General features: G+C 45.6%; 2 protein-coding genes across 5 annotated transcripts in view; one reads left to right on the top strand and one right to left on the bottom strand.

Annotated features, from left to right (window-relative positions):
* Nucleotides 1-5,022, bottom strand: part of FANK1 (fibronectin type III and ankyrin repeat domains 1) — a 107,594-nt gene extending 102,572 nt beyond the window's left edge. For 3 of the 4 annotated variants that reach the window (XM_061403994.1, XM_061403992.1, XM_061403993.1), the window contains exon 1: nt 4,897-5,022. Coding sequence is in view for 2 of the 4 variants with exons in the window: in XM_061403993.1 (XP_061259977.1) it covers nt 4,897-4,909 (13 nt within the window). In the remaining 2 variants the exon portion in view is untranslated. Of the gene's footprint in view, nt 1-4,390; nt 4,857-4,896 lie in introns of those variants that run through there. The other variant, XM_061403991.1, reaches the window with a different exon arrangement.
* A 227-nt stretch (nt 5,023-5,249) lies between these two features.
* Nucleotides 5,250-13,468, top strand: part of DHX32 (DEAH-box helicase 32 (putative)) — a 54,329-nt gene continuing 46,110 nt past the window's right edge. Inside the window, exon 1 of the mRNA XM_061403988.1 lies at nt 5,250-5,341. The gene's annotated coding sequence lies outside the window, so the exon portion shown is untranslated. The remainder of the gene's footprint in view (nt 5,342-13,468) is intronic.

The following is a 13,468-nucleotide window of genomic DNA, read 5'->3' as shown; positions in this document are numbered from 1 at the left end:
GAGCCTCCCCTGCCCTGGGAAAAGCCTGTGCAAAGACCCGCAGTCCTGAAGGAGCTTGGTACGTTGAAGGGACGAAGAGACCGTTGGGCTGAAGCATAGTGTACCCAAGATCCTATACGCGGTGGGTTGCAGAGGCAGCTGGATAAGAACTCTTGCAGGGGGGTAGGGGGGGGGCTTTTGGCAGGGGAGTGACAAGACCTGTGCATTTTGAAAAGCTTACTCTGGTCCCCAGGTGAGCACAGGTCAGGAGAGGAAATGCAGAAATCAGCAGAGACTCCCATCACAGGTTAGGCAAGATGGTGGCTTGGAGTATGGGTGATGACCGCAGAGAGAAAGACACAGAGTTAGGGTGTGTGTAAGGTGGAATAAACAGGCACGCTGGTGGGTGGGGTGAGTGGGAGGGGTGCTGAATAAAAGAGAGGAGCTCAGGATGACACTCAGATTTCCAGCTGGAGTAGTTGGGGAGATGGTGAAATCCTACCCATATATGGGGCAGACCAGTGGGAAAACAGGTTTGGAGAAATAGGTCTTCACCCCTTTAAGGCCATGTCTCAGTCTCTTAGTCACTGGAGTAACCTAGAATCCCATTTAGGATTCCTTTGAAAAGGGAGGTGTCTCTCAAGAAACTGCTGCCTGGCCTGAACTAGGCCCAGCATTTTTTATTTAGGGGGAGTTCAGAGGGCAGGTGGTAGTACGGTTGTAAGTGGGAGCTAAGGGTGCATCTTGATGCTGCACTTGATAAATATACACATTTTAAAATTCAGAGAATGTGCTTGTTTAGGGGGATTTGGTGGGCTAGGGAAGATCATGAGAGCAAAGTTTAAAGACCTGCAAAAGCTACTCCTTGGCATTGCCACTTACTAAAATATTAGGGAAGAGATAGTACTGTTGAACATAAATCTTCTCTTAAAAAGAAAAAGAAAAAAAAGGAATTTGGGACTTCCCTGCTGGCGAGCTCAGTTGGTAAAGAATCTGCCTGCAATGCAGGAGACCCCAGTTCGATTCCCGGGTTGGGAAGATCCACTGGAGAAGGATAGGCTCCCCACTCCAGTATTCTTGGGCTTCCCGTGTGGCTCAGCTGGTAAAGAATCTGCCTGCAAGGCGGGAGACCTGAGTTCGATCCCTGGGTTGAAAAGATGCCCTGGAGAAGGGAAAGGCTACCCACTCCAGTATTCTGGCCTGGAGAATTCCATGGACTGTATAGTTCACGGGGTTGCAAAGAGTCAGACACGACTGAGCAACTTTCACTTTCACTGGTGGCACAGTGGATAAGAATCCACCTTCCAATGCAGGGGGCACAGGTTCAAGCCCTGGTTGGGGCAGATTCCACATGCCGCAGGGTAAGTAAGCCCATGTACCATAACTACTGAGCCGGCGCACCCAGAGCCTGTGTTCCCAACAAGAGAAACCACCACGATGAGAAGCACTTGGACTGCAGCTGGAGAGTAGCCCACACTAGCTGCCACTGGCGAAAGCCTATGAAGACCCAGCACAGCCAAAAATAAAGCATTTTTTTAAAGTAGGAATTTGATGTGCATTTTTCATATTATTTCATACATGGGTTATCTTTCCAACAGCATTGTTAGTTTAGGAAGAAAATAATTAAAGATGAAAATACGTAAGCCAAGAGCCAAAACTATTCCGAAGAGCCCAGGGTTGTAAGCTGATTTAATTTGCCCTTTTCCCCTAGGAGTCATTTCTTGGATCATTGACTTACTATCATTCTGCAAAACAGTGGTAGCCCCAGTCACCCTCTGCTTATTGCCAGAGTGTGATCCAGCTGTGGGATTTGAAGTGCTTATGTTTATGGGATTTAAATGACTCCGTTAATAAAGGTCACTCCTAAAAGTAACAGAAACTTAAGTGTGTGGAAACAGAATGAGTAAGACTGACTTGGGGGTTATTTCTAGTAGTTCTTTGGTGGTGTCCTTAGATACATGTTTAATCCTTAAAGGCAATGAAGAAGGTGCCTCCTTTTAAATCAATTTACTAGTGCTATATTGAGCTACACCAGTAAAATGCTACTTGAAACCCCCCAATAACAAATGGTATCATGTACACACCAGGCTTAAAATATGCCAGATAATATTGGCATAACAACATACTATATTGTTAATATAATACTGATAACAGTACAATTGTAGTATTTGTTAATATCACAGCCATAGTATTTTCCAATATCTTTGAGAGAATAAAATAGTAACTTGAGTCTCAGGTCGAATCTGGTAGGGTACATTTCTTGACATTAAAAAGGATCTTAAAGACCATCTAATCTTGTCCTTTAAAATATTTATTAACAGCAAATGAATTACTATTCACCCAAAATGATGTCTATTAGGCTGCTAAAGAATCCTCTAAGGTAAGTGGTCATTGTTTGAATTATCTAAAATTAAACTGGTGACGGCATTTGAGAATATGTAAAAAAGAAATATACAGCTATGTCCCAGGCATAAAAGATTACTTAACAAATATTTCCATGTTAAGACCCAATGTGATCAGATATAAATCAGATGTGTCATTCATAGAAGTAATAAATTTCTCACAGTTTTACAAAGTCTCCAGGATCCGGTTCCTATTCACTTTTCTAGCCTTGTTTCTTTTCTTCCTCCTCCCCTCCACCTTCAGTCTTCTCAGTTACAGCTCTACTGATCTTTGAACTCTGAACCTTAAACCCACACTGCTCTCTCTGGTCTCAGGGACCTGTCTGGAACCCCTTTCCCTCATTCTTTGTTGGGTTATTCTGCCGGAAGCCTTCTGTCCATTTCCATCCCCTAATCTCAGACCCCAGGGAGGTTTTCAGAAGTTCTTGGGCAAGGGTCTGCTCAGTTTTCCAGGGATAACCAAAGCTAACAGGGTTTTATTCACTGTTCAATCCTCCACCCTAGGAGAGTATTTAGAACATAGAGAATACCATGGAAATTGATATTGGAATTTGAAATTGGTATTGGTATTGAAATTGGAAATACCAAATTCAATACCATACTTGAAATTTTTAGTTTACACAGTTAAACAGTAACATAAATTTGAAGAAATAAAGTTGGTATTTTTAAGAGAGATATTTCATTTCACTTTATTTCTTCTCTAAAGAGAGAACATACACACCCTGGCATTAGTTTGAAATGATACAAAAATTCTAACATTGTTGTAAGTTAAATTTCTCTCAACAGGTTAGACAACACACAGAATCCAGAGAGTTACAAGTGTGAGTGATAGAACAGTGTATAAAATCCACTCAAACTATAATTCTCAATTTACAAGCTTTCTGCTCAGCAAGGGAGTTAAAAGAAAGGAAAAACTCTTTAGAAACCTCCTTGGAAACTAACGACCTTTAACAACATCAGCATATACCCCAGAGAATGGACATGGTCTGAGTACTTTCATTTCTGAAATTGTGCAAGAAAAGACAACTTGGTTTTCAGAGTCACACTGCATCCTCCTATAAAAGTTCCAGGTCTTTCTAGTCTCCACATGAAACACCGTTCTTATTTTAAGAACAAAAGGAGCAATAAAACAGCTTGGGGAAAAAGGACGGAGCTCTGTGTCCCTAGAGAGGTTTGAATAGTAGTAGTAGCAGTAGTAATAATATAACAACAATCAATGGGCTTCCCTGGTGGCTCAGATGGTGAAGAATCCGCCGGCAATGTGGGAGACCTGGGTTGTATCCCTGGGTTGGAAAGATACCCTGGAGGAGGGCATGGCAACCCACTCCAGTATTCTTGCCTGGAGAATCCCATGGACAGAGGAGCCTGGTAGGCTACAGTCCATGGGGTCGCAAGAGTTGGACACGACTGAACGACTAAGCACAGCACACTGAACAACAATCAAAAACACAGTAAGTTAAAGCTTGTGTTAGATCTGATAATTCCAGACGGCTCACCTTTTGTCAAACAAAGTGGGAAACAGAAAAGGAAATCGTAACTTTTTTTTCCTTTTTGCGTGTCCAAGCCTACCTCGGAGAACCTCTCAGTTCAGTTCAGTCGCTCAGTCGTGTCTGACTCTTTGCGACCCCATGAATCGCAGCATGCCAGGCCTCCCTGTCCATCACCAACTCCCGGAGTTCACTCAGACTCACGTCCATCGAGTCAGTGATGCCATCCAGCCATCTCATCCTCTGTCGTTCCCTTCTCCTCCTGCCCCTAATCCCTCCCAGCATCAGAGTCTTTCCCAATGAGTCGGAGAACCTCTAGCAACTAATTAAACACTCTTGCACAAAGCTCAAAATTTTTCTCTCTTTCAAATCTCCGACTACTGTGAAGAGGATGCCATATCTTCTAATAAGTACAAGAGCTAGCTAGCCTCCTTGCAGGTTCAATTGCTGACATTTTAGAAGCTGAATGGCTACTTATGGTCAGTGAATCAAAGTACCAAACAAAACAGTGGAGGACTGTACCATGCCAAGTCGCTTCAGTCGTGTCTGACTCTGCGACCCTGTGGACTGTATTCCTGCCAGGCTCCTCTGTCCATGGAATTCTCCAGGCAAGAATACTGGAGTGGGTTGCCATGGCCTCCTCCAGGGGATCTTCCCAACCCAGGGATCGAACCTGTGTCTCATTGCCGGAGGATTCTTTACCATCTGAGCCACCAGGAAAGCTCCAATAATAACGACAGCAATAGTAACAAGAAATGGATTTGCTTGGGGGGTCATTTTAGGAAGCAACACCCTGGTGGCGCTGCCTCCTCCAGCCCACATTCCCGAGCTCACGCAGCCCTCTGGCTCCCGACAGTCACACTCCGCGGGATTTAGCCCCTTTCTCGACTCCCTTGAAGAAGAAAGCGCGAGAGGGAGACCTTATATCCAGGTCAAAAGCGTTTTAAAAAAGCCTGCGGAGCGTCGCGCAGGGCGCCCACACCCGTTCCGGGGGAGGCCCGCCCCGGCCCCGGCCCCGGCCCCCTTACTCTGGAGCTCCATAGAGTAAGCTGCTCCCGGGCCCCTATCGGCCGAGCCCCCGGCGCCGCAAGCCCCTTTTAACGCTTCTCCTCCCGGGGGCCGGCGTCGCTTCGGTTGCCCTGACAACCCAGAGGCGGGGGTGGGGGCAGGAGGAGGAGCAGGAAGGACGGCGAGAGGGAGGGACCAAAAGACGCCAGGAAACGCGAACGAGCGCGAGGGCCCGCGCGTCTCCAGGGGGGCAGCGAGCGCTGCGGGCGGAGGGGGCCCGCGGGCGGAAGACGCGCTGCCCCGGGGCGGCCTGGTCGGGCGGTCGCGCCCTCCCCGCCGTGGCCCTCGCGTGGGGCCCCGTGGGCCCTCCGTCGCCGATCCCAGGCGTCCGTTCGTCGGTCCGCGCGTCCGGCGAGCTCGGCGGGGAAGGGCGCCCGCACCCGGGCCTCCGTCCGCAGACAGCAGGTAAAGGCCGGGCCGCGGCGGCGGGAGGCCGGGGTGGGGGCGGCCCGGGCGCACCTGTTGCGGGCCCGCCGGGTCGGCCCCGGACCACCCCGCCCCGACTGGGGAAACGCCCGGGAGGAGCCTCCCCCCGCCCCGGGCCGCCCCCCAGCCTAGCGGAGCCGCGTCCGGGCGCGCGGGCCCTCCCTGCGGGCCCCGGGGCTGCGAGGCTGGGGGGCGGCCACGGGTCGGGGGGCGGTGCGCCGGCTCGGCCCGGGGCCGAACTTCGGCCACTCGTGTCACTTTGGCCGGCAGCGCTTCTTAGCGGATGGGAGCAAGTGGTCGGCAGTGGGCCGAGCGTGTCGCTCGGGTCCCGAAATGCGGGGAGAAGGCGCCTCCGCTGCGCACATTGCACTGTCATCCCAAGAGTCACCTTTCAGGCCGCGGGCCCCAGTCGGATCTTTCCGGTTTTTAGTTGTGTGTGTGTGTTTCAGGGCTCCTGGTTTTCGCTCCAAGTTGTAGCACCAAGTGTGTGTGTGTGTGTGTGTGTGTGTGTTTCAGGGCTCCTGGTTTTCGCTCCAAGTTGTAGCACCAAGTGTGTGTGTGTGTGTGTGTGTGTGTGTGTGTGTTTCAGGGCTCCTGGTTTTCGCTCCAAGTTGTAGCACCAAGTGTGTGTGTGTGTGTGTGTGTATTTGTTTCAGGGCTCCTGGTTTTCTCTCCAAGTTGTAGCACCAAGTGTGTGTGTGTGTGTGTGTGTGTGTATTTGTTTCAGGGCTCCTGGTTTTCGCTCTAGGTTGTATCACCAAGTATGTGTGTCTATGTGTGTGGGTGTATTTGTTTTAGAGCTCCTGGTTTTCGCTCCAAGTTGTGGGCACCAAGCCCACACGTTCTGCACCAAAACTTGGTAGGGCAAGTGAAACACACCGTAATCTTTTTTTGTAGCAAGATCCCACACCATAGTCTTTTTTTCTCTTAAGAGTGGTTTTGAAAACATCGACGCAGGTAGTGCTTTTAGGAAGCGTTGGGGATCACCGAGCATTTTGTCTGGTAGGCTGTAAAAATTCAGACCACAGGGAGAGTGCTGTATAGGTCAAGAAGAGCAACGCTAAGGAGAGGAGAGAAGGAAAGGAAGGGGATGCACGGGTAGGTGGGAGGAAACGGCATGATCCATGATCGATGCAGTGCTCGGGTCTGAAGATTTTGGCCCCTCCATCAGTTCCTCCTGCTGCCCTAGACAGGACTTGAGGGGAATGAAAAGAAGAGAGTGGTTTGGGGTCACGTTAGTGACTACTCATTCTTTTCCACCCTGTAGATGACAAGGACATCGAGGAGGATTACTTTCCTCTCAGAAAGAGAATCATTCAGAGGTTAATTGAACCTGAGAAGCAGATACTCTGTGATGGAAAGGGACATTTATTATACTCCACCAAATTGGGCTCTCCCCTCTCAGGCTGTACGGGGACTTTTTCAGATTTACTGTCAAAGCCACAGGGTTTATGCTTATGTGGATATTGACAAGCAGTGTGATATACACAGAACCTGTAATTCAACAGCTACAGTATTAAAGTAATAAATTCAAGTTGGAAGGTAAACACTTCATGGTAGGTACCTTGACTACCTGTTCTTGTTACTTGGAGACAGGGAATGGATTTTTAGATAGAAAGGTTCTGAGATCAACAGTTCTTCTGGAGTACAGTCTTTTCAAATTCTAGTTTTCACATCATTAGCAAAGTTATGAATTGGTCTTTTCACTGGAGAAACAAACATAATGATGTTCGTTGAAAATCTCATAGTCAAAGTGACAAGATAACGATTAAAGCTTGGCTTTTATTAACAGAAAGAAAAGAGGAGGTAGGGTTAAATTTTCCCATATAGTAAAGGATTAGGTACTTGTATTTAAAAAGAAGAAAGAACCAAAATTGTAGATCTTCATGTAACAAGGACTCGAGAATTTAATAGTTATATGCAGACTTTTTTTCTTTTTTTTTTTTACCAGAAGATAATTGCGTTATAAAATGGAGATGTGTATTGGTAAATATTTTGTAGTATAGATGAATGATTTTATCGATGGCTATGAGCTTGACATTGAGGCAATCTTGCATTGACATATTTTAGGTAATAGGTGACTTGAGCAACGGAAAAACAGCATTTGTCTTAGGGGATTGTGTGCCTGTGGAACATAGGACTGAAGAAGGGGGTGAAAATGAGGAAGGGTAGGTACAAAAGTGTCCAAGGCAGGGGTTGCTATTCAGTTTCTTTTTCTCCGGTAACAATGTACTTGTTAAATGTCTATTGAATGATTGAGAAGAGCTTTAAAGAAATTGCTCCAGATAAAGGGCCTTGCTTTATTACTGGAGGGGGTGGCCTGAGGTTGGTTGCTAGCTGCTGGGGGTTGAAATGAATGGTAAAGGTATGGGTTGTCCCTTTGGGGATTCTGTACTACTTTTTCTATTTGTTTTCACTGTCACGTTGGGAAAAGTTTCCCAGCTCTTCACTGGAGGGAATAATTACATTATTGTTTACTTTGCTGATGCTCAACTACATGTAGCAAGCCAAAGCACTGTCCCAGGAAATAACAAGGTAGCAATTAAGAGACAGAGGTGGCCTTTCTTCTTCTTGTTTAAATCTCTTGTCCACATCAGAATTCAAAGTAAAAGTAATTCCCTTAGGAAGTTAACGTGGTTTAATTCAAGTAGGATGATTTCAAAAGGAAAGAAGGAAAATAAAGCAGATGAATGTACTTCTGTTTCATAAACTTACTCTCATAAGTCAGAGAAAGTTTTCATTTTTGTTTCTGGATTTCTGTTTTTCCATAGTGAGGGAACTCTTCCCTCTGTTACTTTCTAAAACTCAGAAGGAATTTGTTCAAAGACAGAAAACAATTATATTTCCATTTTTGCTGTTTCCTTTCTGTCCTCCAGACCTGTCATGGTCTGCACTCAAATTGTTGGACTTAAGAAATGCCTCTCTGTTAGCCCTTTTAATCACTCATGGTATAACTGGGCTACAGAGCCATGCTGCCCTCTCCCCCATCTCCTGTCTGGAGGGCCTCTCCAGGGTGGGCGCGCGTGTGTTCATGCCGTCACTCAGTCGTGTCCGACCCTGCAACCCCCTGGACTGCGGCCCACCAGGCTCCTCTGTCTATGGGATTTTCCAGGCAAGAACACTGGAGCAGCTTGCCATTCCTTTCTCCAGGGGAACTTCCCAACCCAGGAGTCAAACCCGCGTCTTCTGCATCTCATGCATTGGCAGAGGGTTATTTTACCCCCTGAGCCCAGGAAGCCCCCAGGATAGGTGAGTGCCACTGAGTGCACTTCTGTTCCTCCCTGGGTCACTACGCACTTTGGCACTTAGCCCGATACTACACTATACTTTCTTTTTTTTTCTTAGACTTTTTTTAAATTGAGGTATAGTTAATTTACGATATCGTGTTAGTTTCAGGTGTATAGTACAGTGATTTAGCCATATATATATACATATATGTTCCTTCTCAGATACTTTTACCTTAAAGATTCTTTTCAATATTATAAGATATTGAATATAGTTTTCTGTGTATACAGTAGGTCCCTATTGGTTATCTATTTTATATATATACTATACTATCTTGTAGAATTTTCTCTCATTTTTTTTTTTGTGTGTATGGGTCTTGTGCCTCTGTTGAGATTAAACATTTTAGAGCTAAGTCCATGACCTAGGCTGCTTCTGGGTTTAGCTTCTTCTAGGTTAGCTCATAGTGGGTTTTCAGTATGTACCTGATAATTAAGTAGGATAATAATAGAGGACAAGCCTTTAGTCAGGGATGATTGCATTAATTCCTGCTCTTCCATCTTGGGAAAGTCAGGGGCCATTATTTCATCACTGATAACTTAGGATGATAAAACCTGCAGTGGTTGTCAAATGTGATTATAGATGTGAATGAAAATTCCTCGTATATTGCAAATAATGCATTAAATGTAAAGGGTTGTCATTAACTCCAGCATACACACAGCAAATATTCGGTGGGCACCTATAATGTGTTAGGTACTTCCTGGGACCTGGATTTCTTCTCCAGGAGGGACAGGACTAGGAAGTGACTCGATGGATTGATTGTCTGTAAGGGCAGGGGAACCTCCCAGGCAGAGGAAGAGATTGGGCAGAGGTACAGGGGATAGGATTGTGGCTGGAGCAGAGAGAACATTCTGGAAGACTGGAGAAGCAAATACAGACTAAGTCAAAAAGAACCCGGGAGTGAGGCTTTTGTCTTGAAGGTAATAAAAAGCACTTGAATCAGTGACATGACCAGTTTTGCATTTGACAGAGATCACTGGCAGCCTGTGAATGACGTCACGTTGACGGAGAGCCACAGATAGAGGCAGAAAAGCAAAACTGGAGATTTTGCAGCAATTCTGTGAAAAACGAAGGCTCTGGTGGTGATGGTGTCGGGAATCAGGAGGAGGGGCCGCTGAGCGAGGTGAAATCAGCAGCCTTGGAGGTGCTGGACGTGGAGGTGGGGGAGAAGCCAGGGATGACTTCCTGCTGACGGGCATTGTTCTGTCAGTTGCTGAATCAGGAATGTGAAAGAAGCGTTTTCTTTCTCAGAAGTGTGAGAATGGGGTAGATGACAAGTTCAGTTTTGAACGTTAACCCTGAAATTGCCTGTTATCTAAGTTGGGACATCCCATAAGTAGTACTTGGACGTGTGGCTCTGGTGCTGTAGAAGGAAGTCTGAGATGAAGCTGGAACTCGGGTGAAGCACTCAGTGATTGAAGTTAAAATGTGAGTGAGATTCTCTGGGGAGGTATGTGCAGTGAGAAGAGGGTTGGGGATAAAACTCTGGGGTACAGAGACTAGAGAGGAGGGGCCAGAAAATCTGGAGAGATGAACAGAACAGAACCCCTGCTCTTCCGGGCTCGTGTGTTGGCAGTCCCTGAAGTGGTTCTGTTTTCCTCCACCTGCCTTAGAGTGCGCAACGTAGTTTATCGATTGATTCTTGTTTTAATAAAGTTGGTGCAGAATGGCTACCCATTACTTTGTTAGCATGGAGGAGGAAATGACAGCCCACTCCAGTACTCTTGCCTGGAGAATCCCACTCACAGAGGAGCCTGGTGGGCTACAGTCCATGGGGTCGCAGAGAGTCGGACATGACCGACTGAACACGCACACACACACATACTTAGTGAAAAAGGTTCCTCGTATTTTTCGTTTTTCACAATCTCGTTGAGAGCAACAATTCAAGTAGAATATAACTTCAGGAGGTATGATAATGCCCCAAGCAATACTGTCTGATAAAGAAGTTGTATGAAAGTTCATTTTGTGTATGTTGTAGGTAAAATAAATATGGTGACTTCCTTAAGGAGACTGGCAATAGCCTATTTTTAGTTTTCAACTTTGATTGGCTCACGCATTTTGTTCAGATATCTAACTAGACTGCATAAATAAGTCAAATTAATATTTTAGTATACTTTATTAACTTTGCTTTTACTCAAGTGTTAGTTTTTAGAATATTATCCAGTAAAAATAATCGTCAAAATAGTGTTAAAAAGCACTGAGTGGCCCAGCCATTTGAAATTCTAACAAAACCCTTGATTTATAGACTTACATGTAGGGAGTAATATGTTATTATGATACACAAACATTGATTGAGCTTGGGAAGTCTTTCTGTATGTGCAAATTGCCAGTAGAATGTAGGATTCTTGAAAAAAAATTGTGCAGGATTGATTATTCAAGCTGTGTTTGGTATATTATTATTATTGAGATATCGCTTGGTTGTGTCTGACTCTTTTCAACCCCATGGACTGTAACCTGCCAAGCTCTTCCACTAGAAACCATTGTTGTTGTTGTTCAGTCGCTTAGTTGTGTCCAACTTTTTGCGACCCCATGGACTGCAGCACACCAGGCTTCCCTGTCCGTCACCAACTCCCAGAGCTTGCCCAAACTCATGTCCATTGAGTCAATGATGCCATCCAACCATCTCATCTTCTGTCGTCCCCTTCTCCTCCTGCCTTCAATCTTTCCCAGCATCAGGGTCTTTTCTGATGAGTCAGCTCTTCGAATCAGGTGGCCCAAGTATTGGAGCTTCAACTTCAGCATCAGTCCTTCCAGTGAATATTCAGGGTTGATTTCCTTTAGGACTGACAGGCTTGATCTCCTTGCTGTCCAAGGGACTCTCAGGAATTTCTCCAACATCACAGTTCAAAAGCATCAGTTCTTTGGTGCTCAGCCTTTTTTATTGTTCAGCTGTCACATCTCTACGTGACTACTGGAAAAACCATAGCTTTGACTATACAGACCTTTGTCAGCAAAGTAATGTCTCTGCTTTTTAATATGCTGTCTAGGTCTGTCATAGCTTTTCTTCCAAGGAGCGAGTGTTTATAATTTCATGGCTGCAGTCACCATCCACAGTGATTTTGGAGCCCAAGAAAATAAAAGTCTGTCACTGTTTCCATTGTTTCCCTATCTATTTGCCATGAAGTGATTGGACCTGATGCCATGTTCTTCATTTTTTCAGTGTTGAGTTTTAAGACAGCTTTTTCACTCTCCTCTTTCACCTTCATCAAGAGGCTCTTGAATTCTTTACTTTCTGACCTAAGGCTGGTGTCGTCTACATATCTGAGGTTATTGATGTTTCTCCCAATAATCTTGATTCCAGTGTGTGCTTCATCCAGCCCGGCTTTTCACATGCTGTACTCTGCATGTAAGTTAAATAAGCAGGATGACAGTATACAATAGGATGTGCTTTGGGGAGCTCTGAGCCATTAAAACAAAGGAAAGCAAAGGAGTAATCTTCTTAAAAGCCCAGTTATGTTAAGTCCATTGTTTTTGATTAAAATAAAATACACCTGGAAAATAAAGTTTTCGTATTAGATATTTGACTGCAGCTCTCAATATGGGGGATTACAGCTATGTTTTCCTTTCCGTGAAGAACTGTTGTCATATGGTATGTTTTCCCGGCCACCCTGCCTGGTACCTCCTGTAATGTCGAGTGGTTCTCTACCCACAGTGTTGCCGCGGGAGCCTGCTGCAGTTCTTTAACGCAGGCAGGGAGCAGCGTGGTGCGACACAGTCGAGCACACCCTAGACCCGTGCCTGGGACACATACCTGGGGCGAAGCTGAGAGCAGACTGCAGGACTTCAGCACCTGCTCTACCCCAGCTGAGCAGCTCAAAGCTGAGTGAATTAACTAAGCTTCTGAAGGCTTAAATTTCCTCATTAAAAAAAATGGAAATAATAAAGTAAACCCTCATGGGGTCCTTAAGAGTTTAAATGAAATAATCCATATAAACTGCTTAAGTACTTCTAGCATCTGGCGCCCAGTAAGCACTCTGTAAAGGCTAATTGGTAGAATCATCCTCATTATCATTATCGCTGTCCTTAGTACTAGTCCAGCTTCGGTGGTTGGATAGGACCTTTGTTTTCAAAGTGCAGTGTGCAGACCAGTGTCAGTCCACAGACTTACTGGTTTGCAGTGAGATTAGGAGCTGGTGCCAGAATGTAAATAGACTGTGGCCCTAATCATACTGTTAGTTCAGGGTAATAGCAGGATTTCTTCAGGGAAGGAAGCAGCCAGTTAACTTACACTGCAGTGCAAGCTCCTTATCGTGTCACAAACAAGCACTTTGAATAGGGTTGGTGTGGAATATGAAACTAATGATCCTGTTCTCCAAAGAAATAACAGCCCTCTATTCTGAGGACAGTCATTATTCACTTGTAATGCCTCATTAACCTTCCTTTGTTCTAAACCTTGTCATCATGGTTCACGAGTATATTGTTTATTATTGGTCACATAATCTTAGCAAAGGCCTGTGTTACGTTGTAGACTCTGCAGAGAAGACTCAGAAGTGGATCTTGACCTTAGGAAGTCTGTCATAAACCTAGAGCTAGAGGACGCCACGTGAAAGCCTGAGTGAATGTGTCGAGTACGTGTGCTGAGTTTGCGTTAGTGTCCAGCGTTGTTCCAAAGATTCCACCTAGACAGATGTTTCCTTTTACTAAGTCGCTCCCCTTGTTCGGTGTTCAGCCACTAAGTCGTGTCCGACTCTTTGCGACCCCAAGGACTGCAGGACCCCAGGCTTCCCTGTCCTTTACTGTCTCCGGGAGTTTGCTCAGATTCACATCCATTAGAAAGACTTACTTATTTTTGGCCATGCTGGGTTTTTGTAGCTGTGTGGCGGG

Source organism: Bos javanicus, chromosome 26 (assembly GCF_032452875.1).
Source record: "Bos javanicus breed banteng chromosome 26, ARS-OSU_banteng_1.0, whole genome shotgun sequence".
In the NCBI taxonomy this organism is placed as follows: domain Eukaryota; kingdom Metazoa; phylum Chordata; class Mammalia; order Artiodactyla; family Bovidae; genus Bos; species Bos javanicus.
Note: the sequence above shows the minus strand (reverse complement) of the source record. Positions and strands in the feature narration are given on the sequence as shown.